Source organism: Epinephelus fuscoguttatus, linkage group LG7 (assembly GCF_011397635.1).
Source record: "Epinephelus fuscoguttatus linkage group LG7, E.fuscoguttatus.final_Chr_v1".
In the NCBI taxonomy this organism is placed as follows: domain Eukaryota; kingdom Metazoa; phylum Chordata; class Actinopteri; order Perciformes; family Serranidae; genus Epinephelus; species Epinephelus fuscoguttatus.
In genome coordinates this window covers 16,658,333-16,675,903 of record NC_064758.1, presented here as the reverse complement: position 1 = coordinate 16,675,903, position 17,571 = coordinate 16,658,333, and the positions used below count along the sequence as shown (strand labels likewise).

Sequence of the window (17,571 nt, the reverse complement as noted above, 5' to 3'; positions counted from 1 at the left end):
AACCAACAAGAAAACTGGAGCATGAGTTGTCGAAGTAAAACAAATAAGATCAGATTAAATGCTATGACATGTGTGTCCACTTCACATCACTGCTAGGTCACATGGAGAGTGTATCGAAATAATAAAGTGTACAGCAGACAAACTGCACATACAGCAGATAAGGTCTCAGTGATTGAGCTGTGTTTTAATTGATGCTTTGCTGATTCAGCTCACACAGCTGACATCTCCTCCATCTTCGTGTTGGCAAAATGCCCCATTTTTTATCCTGAAGACCAGGGCTGCATCAGTGAGACAGAGATTTGTGTTGAACAATATGATAAAGACTACAATATGTTTACTACCCCAGCCAGACACTGGTATCCAAACTGGGGCGGCCAAAAACCAATTGCACTTGATTTTTTTCAAGCAAAGATGCAGATGAAACAATCACATGTCTTGTTGCACAAGTACATCTGTTAATCAATGTCAAATACAGTGTTTGATGCGTATGTTTATTATCTAACTTTATAAAGGTATGTTTCATATTCAGTACCTATGTGGCATGTTAATTAACATTTAAGTTGTAAGCAATGTTTTTGTGCTTTATACATACGTACATGAAAGACAAAGATTAGAACATAAAACTTGAATCTACAGCATCAGTGTGCCCTTAGATTGCATGTATTTGTGTTCCTCTCACCTTTGCGGTGCCTGTGCGGCTGGGTGAGGCCGTTCTCGTCCCCACTGGTTAGCGCAGCGTCAGGCTGGTTGTTGTTGGCAGCGTCCTTGCTGTAATCTGCCCCCAGGGGGCGCTCTGAGCCCCACTTCTGAAGGCTGTGTGTCTCACACTCCTCCAAAGCTGGCCAGTAGGACAGAAGGTCATTGCCATCCAGGTCTGTAACACACAAAGAGAACAAACACTTCCTCATGAAATCTGCTCTCCCAAAAAGTGACACCTTTTTACACGTGTGTGCTCTCATGTCAGGTCATGAATTTATTGACTAATGTCTTGTGATAAAACAAAAAAAGTTTATTAAGTAGTTTTTAAGAAATGAAAAAAGAGAAATTTAGATGGAATCACTTTCATTGCTGTCATCACTGAAAATAATTTCTATTAAAGCCTGTTAATAACATTTGTGAAATCTGTCAATATGTTCTTTTGCCTCATATTCATCTTTTTCAATTTCAAGCATTGTGCTTCATTTTGTTGAGGCAGTGCATACCAATGAACTAAAAACAGATGTCTGTATCAAATAGCAGGTGTCTGCAGACAAATAGCATATGTTCATACTGAAATAACAGCCAGGACTAATTAAAAGTGACATACTGATCTCTATCATACTCCTGCAAATGACCTATGAGCAGGCAGAATTCATTCTATAATGTGTAAAACACAGTTGTCTTCCCACACATTGGTGGAGTTCCCTTTGCAGCCATTCAACATGTTTGTTGTGTGATGACATCTACCCTTTAGGTCACTCACAAATCCCACTACAAAGTGTTACGTCCCCCACATTTTGTCAAACTGTGGTGTCATAAGGGCTGTAACTGAAGATTCCTTCCATTAACAGTAAATCTTTTAATATTTCATTCAATCAAAACCAAAATTGTTCTTAGTGCTGGAGACAGTGAGCCTTTTTTATTCACTGTACCATGCTTTTGAATAATACAGTAACAAAAGGTTAGAACAATCCATTTATTGTTTTTTGTCTTTTCCAGCCGTCCATTTAACACTGACTCCGTTATGCACTCAGCCCTCTCACACTGGCCAGTCTGCGGCTCTACTGAATCGATGAGGGGTTTAATGCTTTGTCACAAATAGGCCGCCATCTTCACACAGTGACCTTTCAGTAAAAAGCCCAGATCCTTCAGCGCTGCTCTGGCTCTTCAGTTTGACTGCACTGATGAATTGATTGGACTGTACTGGCCATCTGGATCCTGTCCTCCTCCATTCAACTGACAGCTTTGCTCCATGTTTTACCCTGAATAGAGTTCATGGGATCCATACGGCTTATTAAGCTAAGGATTGATTACTTATGTGGATTTATAGATTTGCAAATGTCTGGCCTTTTCCTCACAGTGAAACATTTCACAGAGCACTCTATATGCATGACATTTATATCACATACTTTGAAGTGCATAAACTCATATATTATGCATGATATCTTTTCATGTGTGTCAGAAGAAAGAGGGTATTGATTTGTGACGACCGGTGCTGACATTTTCTCTTGTTGTATGTGTGTGTTTTTGTGCCTACACGTGTTGTATGTTTCGACATATCTGACATTAAAGAGTGGACTTATTTCTACAGCAGGGACGGAAATTGTTTGACCACACTGGCTGGCAGGGGGCTGTCTGTTCTCACTCCATACTAGGGATGGGCATGAGTACTCAAGTACTCAATTTGGACATCAGTATTGGTTTGTATTGAGATTCCTGATTCGTATTCCTAACCACATTTTTTTGCTTTGTAAAAATATCCCTAAAAATATAATAGATACAAACTTATGTTTACCCTGCTCTATATTAAAAGTTTATATTTTTGGATGGACGCGGTGATGTAACTTCTATCTATAAATATCTGCACAGATTCATATTGCAAAAGTTACAGATCTGCAGACATGACTTACTCTAATGTTACAGACAGACGGGGGGCCAGGCATTAAAGTGATGTTTGGAAGTATTTTGGCAAAATGCACTACATAAATGTGCTGTATATACAGTTAAACTTGCGTATCATAGCTAATGTCCACAAACTGTGCAGTGAAGAAAGCTAGGTTAATGCTAACACTTGCCCACATTTTCACCTGAGTGTTTATTTTGGACCCTATTCTTATGTGAATTTTTTTTTCGAGTACATGGTTGAGTATGGTCCGGACTTCTTCTATACAAAAAATTTCTGAGACTTTGTAATGATTTGGCACATAAACTGCTTATAAAGATGGACAACGTGTATCCACTTCCTCCCACTGCACAAAACTGAAGCCAAAACATCCTGGATACGACCATCATCTTGTGCTGGTGACGTCACTTGGAGCCAGAGTCTGCGCAGTACATCCCTATGGTATTGAATTCCCGCCCATACACCTATCCGACCAATGGCAAGCAGCATCATTGATCAGGAGCGCACAAATTGGCACACACGGCTGTCGATCATGACATCAAATCCTGTCTTTACAGCATTTTTAACAAACTTTTCAGGAAAATGAACACTTCAACATACATCAAGTGTCCATTTTCATTTTAATTTTTTGTTAAGTAATATATAAAATGACAGAAACAATCTTTGGGAAAACGTATTTGACACGTTCCATATCTGTCAATATGTAGCCAGCCACCATGGGGCGACCAAGATGATTTTGCTTCACTGTCTCGTCATCCATCTTTATACACAGTCTTTGATTTGGCGCTATATAAATAAAACTCACTTGACCACTCGATGTGGAATGTGGAAATTACTTAAAATGCCCATCTTAACTATGTACTTGTGTGGGTTTCATCCCACTGACCATAGACGTTCAGGTCTGGTCAACTGGAGACACTTAATTGCCTGAAGATGCTATCCCAGTGATAGACTGAGTTGAGATACACTCCAGCTTCTATGACTCTGCACAGGTTAAGTGGGTACAGATGATGAATGGATGTGGGACTGAATTAAATGAGAGGAACACTCCACCAACAACCAAGCGGCAACCTCCAGCACTGAAAAATAAAGCCAACACAGAAGTGCCAAAAGCTGCAGCTGCCCTAATGGGCACTTAAGGCTGCCTCCAGAAGCCAGTCAATCCCCATGGACCCCTATGGCAAAGTGCCCCACTTTACAGCAGAAATAAACATATTTACAGCCTAGTACAAAAAATGGTCTTGGTCTTTATAGCTCATTTCCTTCTTCATGAAAACTGTTCAGTGGGTGAAATCTTTTACAACTCACTTGTTTACATTTTACTAAGGCTTAAACATACACATATTTAAGGGTGGTGCGGCTTGAGTGACAGGCTTTCTTTAAGGTGTTGCCGCAATCTGTAAATCAGATCCACCCCTCGCTCTTCCACAGCGCCACCCTCTCGCCAAAAATATGGTCACTTCTGGCTCCAAAAATCCAAGATGGTGACGGCCAAAAGGCCGAACTTGAGGCTTCAAAACGGGAGCCCACAAACCAATGGGTGATGTCACGGTAGCTACATCCATTATTGTTACAGTCTACACCAAAAACCTATCTTCCAAACAATCGTCAGTTCGCTAATTAACTCAATCAATAAATGAAGTATCCCTGAGCAAGACACCTAAACGTTACTGGGTTTTTAACTGTGACAAGTAATGCTTAAAAAAAAGCAATAAAAAGTTTATATAAATCATTCGAAAATCACTGAAGTGCATGTCTACCTTTGGTGCCGTTGTGGGTGGGCTCTGTGAGCAGACGCTCGCTGTGATTGGAGCGTTTGAACCGCCGCTGGATGCGTCCACGAAGTCGGACGTTGTCCTCACTCTCAGAGGAAGGGATGGAGAGACTGCGCTCCTCCTCCATGGAGAGGTCGGAATCTGAGTCCGAATCTTCACCTGGGAGAGAGGAGGGAGAAGACGGAGAGAAGGAGGCAGAGACGAAACAAGTGAGAAGAGAGAAGGAGGAAAAGAATAAAGAGGACGGAAAGACAGTTTGACAGGTTATTATTCTATTATTCTCCACTGTGATGAGAGCTAAATCCTTAATGAAATTTACATGGACAGAGAGAGAGTGATCAGAGAGGAAAGAAAAGGACAGCAACAGGGTGAAGAAATGAAGAATGTGTCACTACTGCTCGTCAAAAATGTGTGTTTGTTTCAGTGGTCATGTTTGTGTGTTTACCTCCATCTCTGTGGAACATGGCTACATCCAGGTCTGTCGCTCCGGTGTGGACGATGTTTTGTTCCAGAGTCTGACGAGCCAACAGATTTTCTCTGACAGGGGAAAAGCAGAGAAGTGAGGACACACACACATACACAAACACACACATATAAACAGTATACTGTATATGCAGTCACACAGGCTGATAAAGATTAGAAATAGAAAGCATCCACACACACACACACACACACACACACACACACACACACACACAGTATGTACTGTACATACACACATGACAATCACTGAGTCATAAAGACACAACAGCAACATTCAGAGTACATTAGTGTTGCTCTACATACACTATACTACACTGTTCCATCCCATCTTCTTCATCTTTACCCCACTGACCGACAAAATGCACAGCAGGGGTTTTGTCAGCGAGGGAATTCCTCCCTGAGGCAAATTTATCCCAAGTCAAAGATTCACTGAGAATCAATCAAACCTGAATAAGTCTTAGTATCTGACCGATAATTCATCATTTCTACATCATATTGCGTGTGTATGGTATTACCACTTGCTCTCCAACTATAGAGGCAAATCTTAATCTTCTCTACCAGCCACGGTGTGGAAGTATTCCCTCCCAATTTATTTCTAGTTTGTTGTGATGTGTGTGTGTGTGTATATGCACATGATGTGTGTCTGTGAAGTTTTGTGTGTTTATATACCTGGCGGAGCTGACAGAGGAAATGGTGGAGGTTCCCAGAGTGATGCGGTGCAGCCCGCTCTGCTCCAACAGAGATGCATTGTGATAGGGGTTCTGAGCCTGAACACACACACACACACACACACACACACACACACACACACACACAATAAGGTTAAGACAGTTACATCAACCAACATTTATTTATTTATTTATTTATTTACCAGGGACAATGCACATTAATCAGCATTTAAGTTGCCAGAGTTAGCTAGTGAGCTAATTTTCATCAGAAACCACTACAAAATGACACAATATGATATGATTACCCTGAGCGGTGCAATTGATAGCCCTTTATTTTTTTTTAATGAGAAATAAAAAACAAATTACCTCCCTCATGATGCCTTTTTGAACATGAATCGGCTGTACTCACACCACATACTGCACTGTATCAAGTGTTGAAATCCCACCCTCATTACGGGCTGCTTCGCGCTCCTCTCGCCTCTGTTTCATAATTTATTTTTGCATAAAGGACTTCTTTCTGATACTGAGATTTTCTATCCACATCACGAGATAATGAGAACTAAGTACTATAATATGTGCTTAAAATTTAAGAGCCTTGTCAAGACATCTTTTTTTTTTTGGCTGGTATTCAAAAACAACCCCCATGGTACTTTACTATACAGTAGCTGCCTGAGACTCGTGGAAGCTATTATAGTGACAATAAAAAGGAGGCTAAGCCAGTGGAGCAGAAGCTAGCCAGGAAATGGGGAACAATTTCAGCTCTCTTTACTGTATTAGGGCACTGTAGCCATAAATAACGTATCACACAGTATGAGTCAGATAGGCGAATGGATGCTAACGGTGGTCATTTGTGTCTAAAAATAGTTTGGAAAGGTGCAGTAGTTTTGCCCCAGATGGTTCAGTGATGGATAGGAAGAGCTTCTGAGGAAATGGGGGTTAAAAGGGTGGAATGAGCAACATACAAACTTTACACACCTTCTCTCTCTCTCTTTTACACACAAACACACACACACACACACACACACACACACACACACACACACACACGCATGCATGTAACACACGTGTCTCATGCACACACACACCCAGGCTAATTATGAAGTTCACTGGACAGAGGATGGGATTAGAAGGAGATGTTGGACTGTGAACATGCATACACACCTTCAGTCTCACACATACCCCCCCACACACACACACACACACATTGGCAGCAGCACAGAGAGATAATGAGAGATTTTAAAGTCAGGCTAAAGACAACAGGGGTTAGAGTGCAGAAAGCTGTGAACTAAAAAACAAAACATACACGAGACGGAAGAGAAAGTGAAGAAAAGATGTGAAGGTAGGATATCATTACACACACACACACACACACACACACTCTCTCTGTCTTTCTCTCTCTCTCTAAATAGGCGCTGCACAGTGCTTCTGTAGAAGTGGGTTAAAGAGCGGACACAGCTCCACTGGTCGTTAAATTGTTTTATCTGGGTCAGCGACAAACCCCGAAGGCAGAAGGAGCGGAGAGAGGAAGGACAGCAAAGATGGATGGATGGTCAGAGGGAAGGAGGCATGGAGGGCAGGAGAGCCCTTGTGCTGGTCTAGTAATGGACACAGTGAGAATGTGTATCTAAAAATGAGAATACTGTAGAGGAGGATAAATGTTGTAAGTGGCTTTGGGATCATGCAGCGATCCCTCACATCATTATATTATAGCTCATGTGAATTATTAAGATAGTGTTTCATCTTTATTTTCCAAATGTGCTTTACTGATGATCGCAAAGTAAAGTCAGTTCAGATGAAGATACCAGATGACATAAAAACTTTTCAGGTTCAGCAGAGACAGGCTGCAGCAGTTGGAGGCTGTGTGCACAAGTAACTCACAGTGTTCTGTGGTGGTCTTGGTGGGTCTTCTCCGGGACTCTTCTTACCCAAACAGGCTACGCTCCAGGCCTCCTTTACCTCTGAGTTGAATACAGTGAAGACCAGCATCACCGACAGACCCTGGGAGAGACATCGGCAGGAAGACAGTTTAAGTTTAAGGTACTAATCTGTATGATCCTTGCAGATGGAGGTTGAAACAGTGCTGGAGTAAACCAATACACATATTTGTTCATACTGTCACAACGTTCTGAGCTGGCTGTGATCATTTTGCATAATCATTGGTTTTCACGTTGAAGAGAATTTAAAGCTAATGTTACAAATATGGCAACAGATAGCAAGTCAAGAAGGTGCGTTTCCATCAGGTGAGTGTTAAAAAAAAAAAAAAAAGAGCATATGGTTCCAATGTCAGGGAAAAACTTGAAAAAAGAGAGTTTGGCTGTCTACATCTTACTGCTGTTGGAAAGGTTCTTCTGCTTCAGCTCATATGAGACCGTATCTGTTGGTTAGTGAAGAGAGCTAGATGATGACAGAAAGGTGCTTATAACGGACCTCTTGTTTTATAGCTGAGAGTCTTCCTACGGGTGCAGCAGTGTGTTTGACAGCTCTGGGGAAAGTTATGCCTGAGTTGTTGCTTCCATACAGCTTTTCTAATGAGATAATTCACATTAAAATGTTAAGAAGAAAGAAAACACGATGGGCTCTAGTTTCCTGGCGCAGCGCAGGGTGGCGCAGGGTGGCGAACCCCGCGCAGAGCTAGTTTCAAGCAGCGCAACCCGAGGCGTGCTCAGTTTGGTAGTTTGGCAGACCGAGGTGCGCTGAGATGGGTGTGGCGGCGCAGCAGAGGGAGGTGTTGACAGATCCAGCTTGGCGCAGTGACAGTTTCGTGCCAAAAGGCTACGGCGAAGGTGCGCTAAAAGCTCGCCAGCTGAAACCACGTCTACTGTCAGCACAGGGGGAGCACAGCCAGTGTAAGCCGAAGTTTGGCTGACCGGCGGACAGTGCGCACACGTCACCAAAACCTCACAGGCAGGTTTCCAAAATATCAGGCACATTAACGATGCAATAAATACCCAAAAACCACTATTCAATGCAACTATCTGCAATCAGCACATAAATGTATCTTTATGTCGACTGTCCCGTCACATCTGATGTCAGATCAAAGGGGATTGGCACCGTCTGGCACATTTGGCACGCGTAATGGAAACCCAACCTGATTTGATTAACACATCTGCAAACTAATAAGTTCACATCCCTCTCAGCCAACCACAAACAACCACAGCATCAGATAAGGAGTATATATTCAGCATCTGTCATCTTAGAAAAGTCAAAAGAAAAGAAACAGAGTGAGACTGCGAGAGAGAAAGAGAGAGCACGCGTGCACAAGAGAAACGCAACATTGATTTACAATTGTGGTGACCTCCTCCCAGGCTACCTTTGCATCATCAGCCCGTGGAGGTCTGCTCGCAGTTCCCTATATTCGGACACTGCGAGCTTGGACGTCCCGGACCAAAACATCAGTTTCCTCCTGGGAGAAGTTTGGCCGTCTGACGCTGCTGCTCTCTTCTGCCATTGCGAATTGAATAAACTCTCATTACGCCTTCGCGCAGTGCATTTAAGGGCGAGGAGAGGGGCTCATTTGATTGGTGTGATGTGTCTAAAACCCACTCCACGCCTTCTCTCCTCCCTCTTTCCGACTTGCGTAGGTAGGAGGGACGGAGGTGGTACAGACGAGTAGCTGCGCCAGCGCGCACGGTAGGGATGTAACGATTACCGATACTACGGTAAATTTCAGTTAATTTTTACACGGTAAGAATTAACGTTTCTGTTTAAATTAATTGCATTATCGCAGTGGATTATCAGGATATGTAGTAACAGCCTCATTCAAGTCTCGCGATGCAGGCGCTGCGTGAATGCGTAGCATGTGTAAACACAAAGAATGAAAACATAGCGGAAGGTGGTGATAGCGGCACTCAGGACATTTCCCCCCAACTAAACGCACAAAGTCTGAGGTCTGGGCGTACTTTGGGTTTCTGAAGAATGCCGAGGGACAGCTGGCAGAGGACAACTATCCTCTGTGCAGAACATGCAGAAAGAAAGTTGCTGTGAAGGGTAGCGACACTACAAAACTGCTGGCTCTTCTCCGTGACCGTCATCCACAGCTTTACAGCCAATGCAAGTTATGTTATGCAATCGTCAGTTATTGTGTGAGGGACTTCGGTTTTACTGAGATTGTCATAATGTGTAACTCTCGACGTATACGGGACATCTGAGCCATATCTGTCCTCCTAAACAGCGACTAGGTTTTCCGTTTTCGTTTAAGACACTTAGGAGCTAATACTAACTGAATAGCTAATAGCCGTATTAGCTGCTATGTTGCTAAGTGTATCAAAACGAAACGGAGCTGAAAACACTGAGCGGAGCCAACAGAATATTAACTGACGTAACATAACGCTAATCGAGATCAACTATGATTGAATCACTGTGATTATGGTTATTGTATGGCGAGCTTTCTCGACATAAGCTCCAGGAAACAACATAAAACGCTGCCGTGTTAACCTTTGACCGAGAGCCTTAATGGGGGCTCTTGGTTTTATAAGGTTAATTAAATTCACTGCTCACAGTCTTGACCTAACACACACACACACATGAGAACATGCACTCCTTTTCTCATACAGGCACTGACTCCTCTCACTCACATGCACACTTCTAATGTGTGAATTATTCTGTGTAATGATGACCATTGCCCTTAGGGTTTTTTTGGTTTCTCCTGCACATTTGTGATATCTATTCTATATATTGTATGTTTTTTGTTCTACTCTTGCATTGTTTTGTTTAATATATATTTTTCCTCTCGTGCTATATAAATTGTTTACATATTTTGCTGACTGTTAAGATCCACCAGAAAAATAAGCTTTGTTCCTGTAATGTGTTTACTTATTTCGTTCATTTAAAATAAAATTTTCTGTTGCTGTGCCAATCCCTTGCCCCTTTAATGTGAAAGTTTCATTTTAATATAAGATTTTGGCTGTTAACATTTTGGTATGATAAGGAAGTTACAAGATTTAGTGAAGTTATTTCAATATATCTATTTTTTGGACATTTTACAGCGCTTGAAAACAACATTGCGATATTATTATTTACCATGATAATTTGGTCACTATAATCGAGATACCAAATTTTCCATATCGTTACATCCCTAGCGCACGGTGTGCCAAACTTGAAAAATCCGCCTGGCCACACCCAGTTGGCGAAGCGCAGGTGCGCTGTGCCCCTGCCTTGCCCAGTCTGCGAAACTAGAGCCCAAAGTTATAAGAGTAGTTTAGATGCAAGTGTAGTGAGTGTGTGGCAAAGCAAGAGAGACAGTGACGGTGGATATGCTCAGAGGAGACACGTGCTGGCAGTCTGAGCCGAAGAGAAATGTTGCAGTTAAGTTGTTAAGTGGTAGTAAATGTACAGTGTGGTGCCAAATGAGCATCAACTGCAGCCCTGGAGGCAAAACAAAGTCTCCCCTGTGCTTCCCGACTACTGTCTGGAATATTTAACAGAGGCTTTGTGTTTTCATGTTACAGTACTAATCTTGAAAATAAATTAAGTCACTCTCTACAATAATTAACAGTCTTGAGCCATGTTCACGTTACATTAGGCAGGCCTGCACAACAGTTAGATCAAGCTGTTTAAAATAAATCTATGGGCAGCAAAGCGAGAGGTGAAACATTGTTTCAGTAAACTATTTGAAGATTAATTGACACTCCTTTACCAATATTGGAATCACTGTGATGAGCAGCCATTGAAATGAACAACATGGATTCAGGTCTAGTTGCTAAGCAAAGCACAAACAGCACTACTGTGTGGCACACAATGAATAGAAATAGACAATTCAATTGTTAATTGTGACTACTTGTACATCAGTTATTGACAGTTTCCCACACATTCATTTATTTGTGGTGGCCTGCCGTGAGAACAACATCTGCCACACATAGATTCTAAATCTGTGGGAAACACTGAATGATCAACAAGAAGTCATGAGTGTGACAGCCCTATTCATACCTGCACTAGGCAGAGGACGTTGAATATGTAGTAGAAAGCCAGGATGCTGTTGTTCACAGCCATCAGACCACACAGCCAGGTGGAGGTAGCGACCAGTAACAGCAGAAAGGCATTGCGAATGGTAGCACTGGAGAGAGGAACACAGAGACAAACAGAGGTTAGTGGGAAGGGAAAGGTGTGTGTGTGTGTGTGTGTGTGTGTGTGTGTGTGTGTGTGTGTGTGTGTGTGTGTTATAAAAAACATTAAAGTACAGTAATAAAAGACTGTAAGTTTACATAACATACTGAAAACTAGTAGTTCTTTGGACGGACAACATCAACATGTTGGATATCTGCATGTACAACTTGGCTGTACAATATAATGACATGGTTAAGGTTTGACTGGGGCCAGCACATTAATAAGAACACTGATTTTCCTTTTGGGTGATTAACCAGCTCTTTAGTGAATGTAAAATTTGGAAACAAATGTACTTGCACCTCATAACACTACATACTTCTACTTCTGATACCCTAACAATGTGGTCACTGTACATTTATGTATTATTTGCACAAAGCCACCTCTTAACTGATTTGAGTAATGAAGAAATTTGGAGACAAGTAACACAAGAGGGGCAAGAGTGACAGGAAGTTAGAACCAGTGAGAAAAGCCGATAGTAGAGAAACCACAGGATGAATACTGGCACAAAGATATGGGAGCGAGGCAAAGAGAGACACCACATAGCTTAAGTGATTTTCTTGTGTTGTTTATGCACTTACCATTTGATCAATAACAAGGCCTGACATAATCATTGTCTATCAAATCAACATTGACTGAATGAGACTGATAGAAATATGAGATACTATACAACCCTCTGTTCCCTGTCAGTTCACCAGTCACAACCCATCTTTCAAAACTACAATCTCCATGTTTTTTTGATGCTTATAAAACAGTGAGGTTATTACTATGATCCTCTAAAAACTAACGACTACTTAATTGAAGTTTATAGTTTAATGACTATTAACATTTACCCTGTATGCAAGGTCTTCTAGAAGTCATATAAATAAGCCACAAATTACATGTCTGCACAGCAGACAAATTATGATAATAAGACTTAAATTAGCAAATGCTCTGGTGTCTCTCAACCAGTTAGTCACCAGATGATCTTTATACGATATCCTCTGAAGCCTGAAATAGAGCAAAACTTGATTCTTCCCCAAAAGTACAGATAAGTACAGTAATAAAAGACTGTAAGCTTGTATTTCATGATGAAAAATAGTCAATAAAGTCACTTCCTGAAAGTAAGAGACGTCATTAAATCATGGTGTGTGGGTACTCACATGACAGGAAGCTTCTTGGTCTCCTTCTGAGAGGGATTGCAGGACATCTTGGCTACAATCATGAAAATCCCTCCGTTCATCTGGATACAGAGAAATCAATACAAATGGTCAGGCAGCATTTTAAATGCATTTCAGCTAATCCAATATTGCCGTTAGCAACGTCAGGAGTGAGGATAAACAGATGAAACAAAATCAATGTGGATAAAATAGTCATCTAAGAGGGAAAAAGGTACAATTATTAAAGTAAAAGCTATTCAAGCTCATGAATTGCTTCTTAATTCTGTTATGGTTCTTCTGCTCAAACAGTTTGGAAAGGAGACGAACTAATGAATGAAAGAAAAAAAATAGCTGAATAAATAAAGTAGTACAGAATAAGCAAAAGGCACAAGAGAAGCATGGAAAGAAAAAATAACTAAATAAAGGCCTGAATAAAGGTTAGGAATGTGTATAAATGAATAATACTGATTACTGACTACACTGCACTGTAATTATTCATAAGCATTATAAAACCTGGCACAGTTTCTTGTCTAAGATGTTGCAGGCAAGTTGTAAAGTGGATGTGTGATAGCTTCATGTGGGTAGCAATTAAAATTATGGTCTAGCAGAGTTCAAGAGGGTCATCTTTGTAAATGAATTTGGAGTGTGGCCACTTATGTTTAGTCTCATTTTGGGAGCGCAGCCAGCCAACAATTTAACAGCAAAGAAGAAAGGAGCACAGACTAAGTTTACCTCAGTATGACATCAAGCCTTTTAGTTTGAGTTTAGGCTATCTGCATTAACTAAAGTCTATCAGACAAACAGGGAGGCATTTACCAGTATGACGATGGCTATGGGACCAGCAAAGCTCCAGATGAGTTTGTCATAGATGGAGATCCAACAAAAGTCCGGGTTCCCGTAACCCTCTGGGTCCAAGCCCACCGCCAGGCCTGCAGCAAAGAGACGGACAGTCAGATCACACAGGAAGAGAGAGGCTGTACAGGATGTGACAGCATGTAATTATCTGAGTGACAACAGCAGGAAAGGTCAGAGACATACAAGAACCATAGAATGCACAAAAACAATGCATGTAGCCACCACTCGCTTTTGGTGATTAGAGGAACTACAGTTGGCTTCATTTTTTAGCTTCGGAGGTTGCTGCTTCATCAGAACGCGTGTCAATTAAGTATTAATCTTTTTCATGATTAATTATCTTTTGAATAGTTATTTCAGGTGACAAATCTAATGCTGAAGGTAACTGGTTCACTGGAAACAGTGGCTGTAAAAGCATGATTACATTATTTGGCACATTATTCATACTGAGATCTTACTGATGCTTCTGATAAATTACCATCTGATAAAAATATTAGTCAATGTTGTTACTATTTTCTAATAAGTTTACACCAACATCCACCTGATTCTTTTAAATTGTGACTGAACAAATTCAACTTGTGTCTTTTAAAGGAGACTAGTCATTAAGACAAAACAGAAAATATTAAATCCATATCATTTTTGGATTTGTTTGCAAATATGTTTAAACAAGAACATCATTGAACTCATATATATCTGCACCATTACAATTTCCAGTTATCTGTTTAATCCTGACAAGTTCTTTCTTATCCTTGCATTATTTGTGCGTAGCCACTTCTCCATGACCATGATGGCACCAGACGAGGTCTCTGGGAGATTTGTGAAGTCTTTTTATTCCTGTGTGTCCTTGTTTGGACAACTGTCAGAGTTTTGACAGTTGTGGTTTTAGAGAATCTTGAAATTGAACTGCAAAAGTAAGAGTGATAGGAAGAGCCAAAATAAAGACGGACAGATAGATTAAACACACCTCGGAGCCGGAGGAAGGAAACATGCAGCCAGAGAGAGAGAGAGAGAGAGTGTGTGTGTGTGTGTGTGTGTGGTGAGAGACAGATCCACTCTTGAGGCAAGGTGAGACAGCGGTCGGTGTGTGTGTGTGTGTGTGTGTGTGTGTGTGTGTCAGGGAGGCAGCAACAGATAGAAGGGAGTTGACAGCATGTATGACTTCAGATGGAAACTGCAAATGTGTGTGTGTGAAAGAAGGAGGGGGACAGAATAAAGCAGACAGATATTACTTGCTTACTGAATGTGTCAAGGAAGAAATTGCTTGCGCCGCTGTGTGTGTGTGTGTGTGTGTGTGTGTGTGTGCTTTACTATCTCTATATTAAAATGTCACAGAAACCTGTTTAATACAAGTGTCAATAGGACACCTTATCTAAACAGCCAGACTCACTGCTAATGTGTGTGTGATGCACGTGTCTGTGCACATAATATGCGTGTGTTGTGAAGAACGTATAAATGTGGCAAAGACAGATGCATGGACACGTGTCTGACCAAAATCGCAGAGATCTTACGTGTCTGCATGTGTGTGAATGTGTGTGTTACCTGTGATAATGGCGGGCACGCCCCAGCCGATGGCGTAGTAGAACCTCATGGCACCAAAGTTGATGTTGCGCTGCTCGGTCTGCATGCGGTAGATATGAAGGCCCTCCACGAACATCCAGGCAAACGTGGACATGAAGAAGTAATGCAGGAGGATGGCAACGACTGTACACAGAAACTGGAGGGGAAAGAGAAAGAGAATGATTACAGAGAGGAGAAAAAAAGCAAGGGAAGCAAGGGGAAGATGGAGAGAGCAGATGGAGAGAGAAAAGAAGAGAAGCAGAAATGAAACAAGGAAGACAGGCAGAAAGAAAATGTGAGAAAAAGATGGTGAGAAATAGAAGATACAGTCCTTTGTATTGATTTTGTGACAGTTGCAGAGCAGACATCTTGGCACGCCACCAACAAGTCTTTGTTACAACACAGCAGGTGTCAGCGATGAAGTAACAAGCATTCATGATTTAATTAACAGCACGACTAATGAAGAGTTTATGGCAGCATGTTACAGTATGTCTCCAGGAAATGCACAAAATAACTGATATGAATGTAAATGAATCTCGTTAATGTGCTGAATTATAGTAATAACACCCAAGAGTGTGTTTTTAAATACGATTATGGATACAACAGTAAGCTACATTGGTAGAGGTGGAGTAGACATAGTAAGGAATGCCCTTGCAGGTAATGTGGTTTAAATAGCCACAACAGTGTGTCAGAAAGCATTCAATAGTAAAAACAGCAACACAGAGGTAATTCTAGCTAGTTTTACTGGTTTTAAGGGGAATTATGGGCTCAAAATATATTAACTCTAAATGTTTGAATCACTAATCTTATATTTTAAGGTAATGAACTGCTATAAACAGCATTTCTGTATTCTTAATGACTCATACCTACATCTGGACAGATATTTATAAAACGTCAGTCTGGTCCATGGTTGATCTTTATTGATAGTATGAATGCACATGGCGGGCCCTATTTAACCAATCCATAGCACATGGTCTAAAGTGCATGGCACAAGTCCATCCCCACTTTTGCTGGTTAAACAGCACATAATCTGGGCGCAAAGTAAAGCACAAGGGAAAGAGGATTGATTTAGTCCCTTAATGAATAATAGGTGTGTAACAACAACTGGACCAATGAAAGTGTGATCTCCTGTTCCCTTTATAAACCAGATGTGCCTGCACCATCTGCACTGCTATTTCCATGACGGTTAGCAAATTGGAGAAGCGAGCTGAGAGTAATGCTGTGACAGCAAGTAATTTCAATGTAGCAAATATTGTGGGACATCTAAGCAGCAAAACTAATAACTGTAGTTATAAACTTGAAAAAGGAAATAAAACTAAACTGTTAGTTTCTGAAATAATCAGTGAAGCCACGGTGCTCCTTGTGTGTGAATGCGCACAGCATCTCTTTTAATGGGGAGTCGGACAGTAGCTCTACAGCTCTGTCTGCTTTCTGCTGTGCTCACATTTTAGAGAATAATATGAGCATTTTCCATATTAATGAAGTATTATTTCAGCCACCTGCAACCCATCTGCGCGTCTGTGTGTGTAACAAACAGAGTGTATGACCACCACTGTAACCTCACTGATGTGTACGCAGCTTGCTATCTGAATAATGTACCCTCTAAATAGCAGGAAAATACTCTGCCATGCTGATTTTAGACCAGGTTTTGTTGGTCAATGGCACAATCACTTTCTGTTGCCTCAAAATAGCAATACACCTACAATGTGCCTGACCACACCTAAGTTTAAGACCGACATGCCCATGGGCACACAGATGAGCACAAGTATACTTGCTACTTACACATCGTGGGCAATGGCCATAAAAATAATTAAAAATGAAAATGTTTGAGACTAGCTATAACACTGTGTAGTGGATGTACTATATGGCCAGGAAATGTGATGTTATATCAGCGCTGAGAGATGGTGTAATCTCTTAAAACATAAATATCTGAGGTCCGTCCAATACCATTAAAATTGCATATTAACAGGAATGAATCCCAGTACTTTTTGTCAGGGTAAGAGATAAACTTCCAAATCCCTTTTGTCAGTTAAGCGCTGGTGTTTGGTTTGGCAGTAATGCTGAATTCCTCCATGAATAATGCAGAATATTAGCATTTAAGCTTTCTGAGAAATTACCCTCAGGCTGCATTCGAGCACGTCTGAAGTGGTTTATCTGAACTCTGGAGCCTTCGGTCTGTTTTGTTTGTTTAACCAGATGAGAAAGATGCCATTCAAACTCGAGTGGCTTTGAATTGCAGCACCTACACATCTAAAAGTGCAAGTCACTATCTTCTGAGAGAACTGTGGTGCCATTTGTCAGAAGTGAAAACAGAATCTAAAGTTTGTGAGTTAAAATAGATGGCTGCTGGCCAGCTTTCAAAACCATGCTTTGAATACCAAGAATAACTAAATGAA

General features: G+C 41.2%; 1 protein-coding gene across 2 annotated transcripts in view; it reads right to left on the bottom strand.

Moving 5' to 3' along the window:
- The window catches only part of celsr3 (cadherin, EGF LAG seven-pass G-type receptor 3), a 142,638-nt gene that overhangs the window by 5,888 nt on the left and 119,179 nt on the right, over positions 1-17,571 (bottom strand). For both annotated transcript variants that reach the window (XM_049580099.1, XM_049580100.1), the window contains 9 exons: positions 15,158-15,332; positions 13,583-13,695; positions 12,770-12,849; positions 11,454-11,580; positions 7,407-7,526; positions 5,530-5,627; positions 4,823-4,914; positions 4,363-4,536; positions 680-874 (listed from right to left, as the gene is read on the bottom strand). In XM_049580099.1, coding sequence (XP_049436056.1) covers positions 680-874; positions 4,363-4,536; positions 4,823-4,914; positions 5,530-5,627; positions 7,407-7,526; positions 11,454-11,580; positions 12,770-12,849; positions 13,583-13,695; positions 15,158-15,332 — 1,174 coding nt within the window. The remainder of the gene's footprint in view (positions 1-679; positions 875-4,362; positions 4,537-4,822; positions 4,915-5,529; positions 5,628-7,406; positions 7,527-11,453; positions 11,581-12,769; positions 12,850-13,582; positions 13,696-15,157; positions 15,333-17,571) is intronic.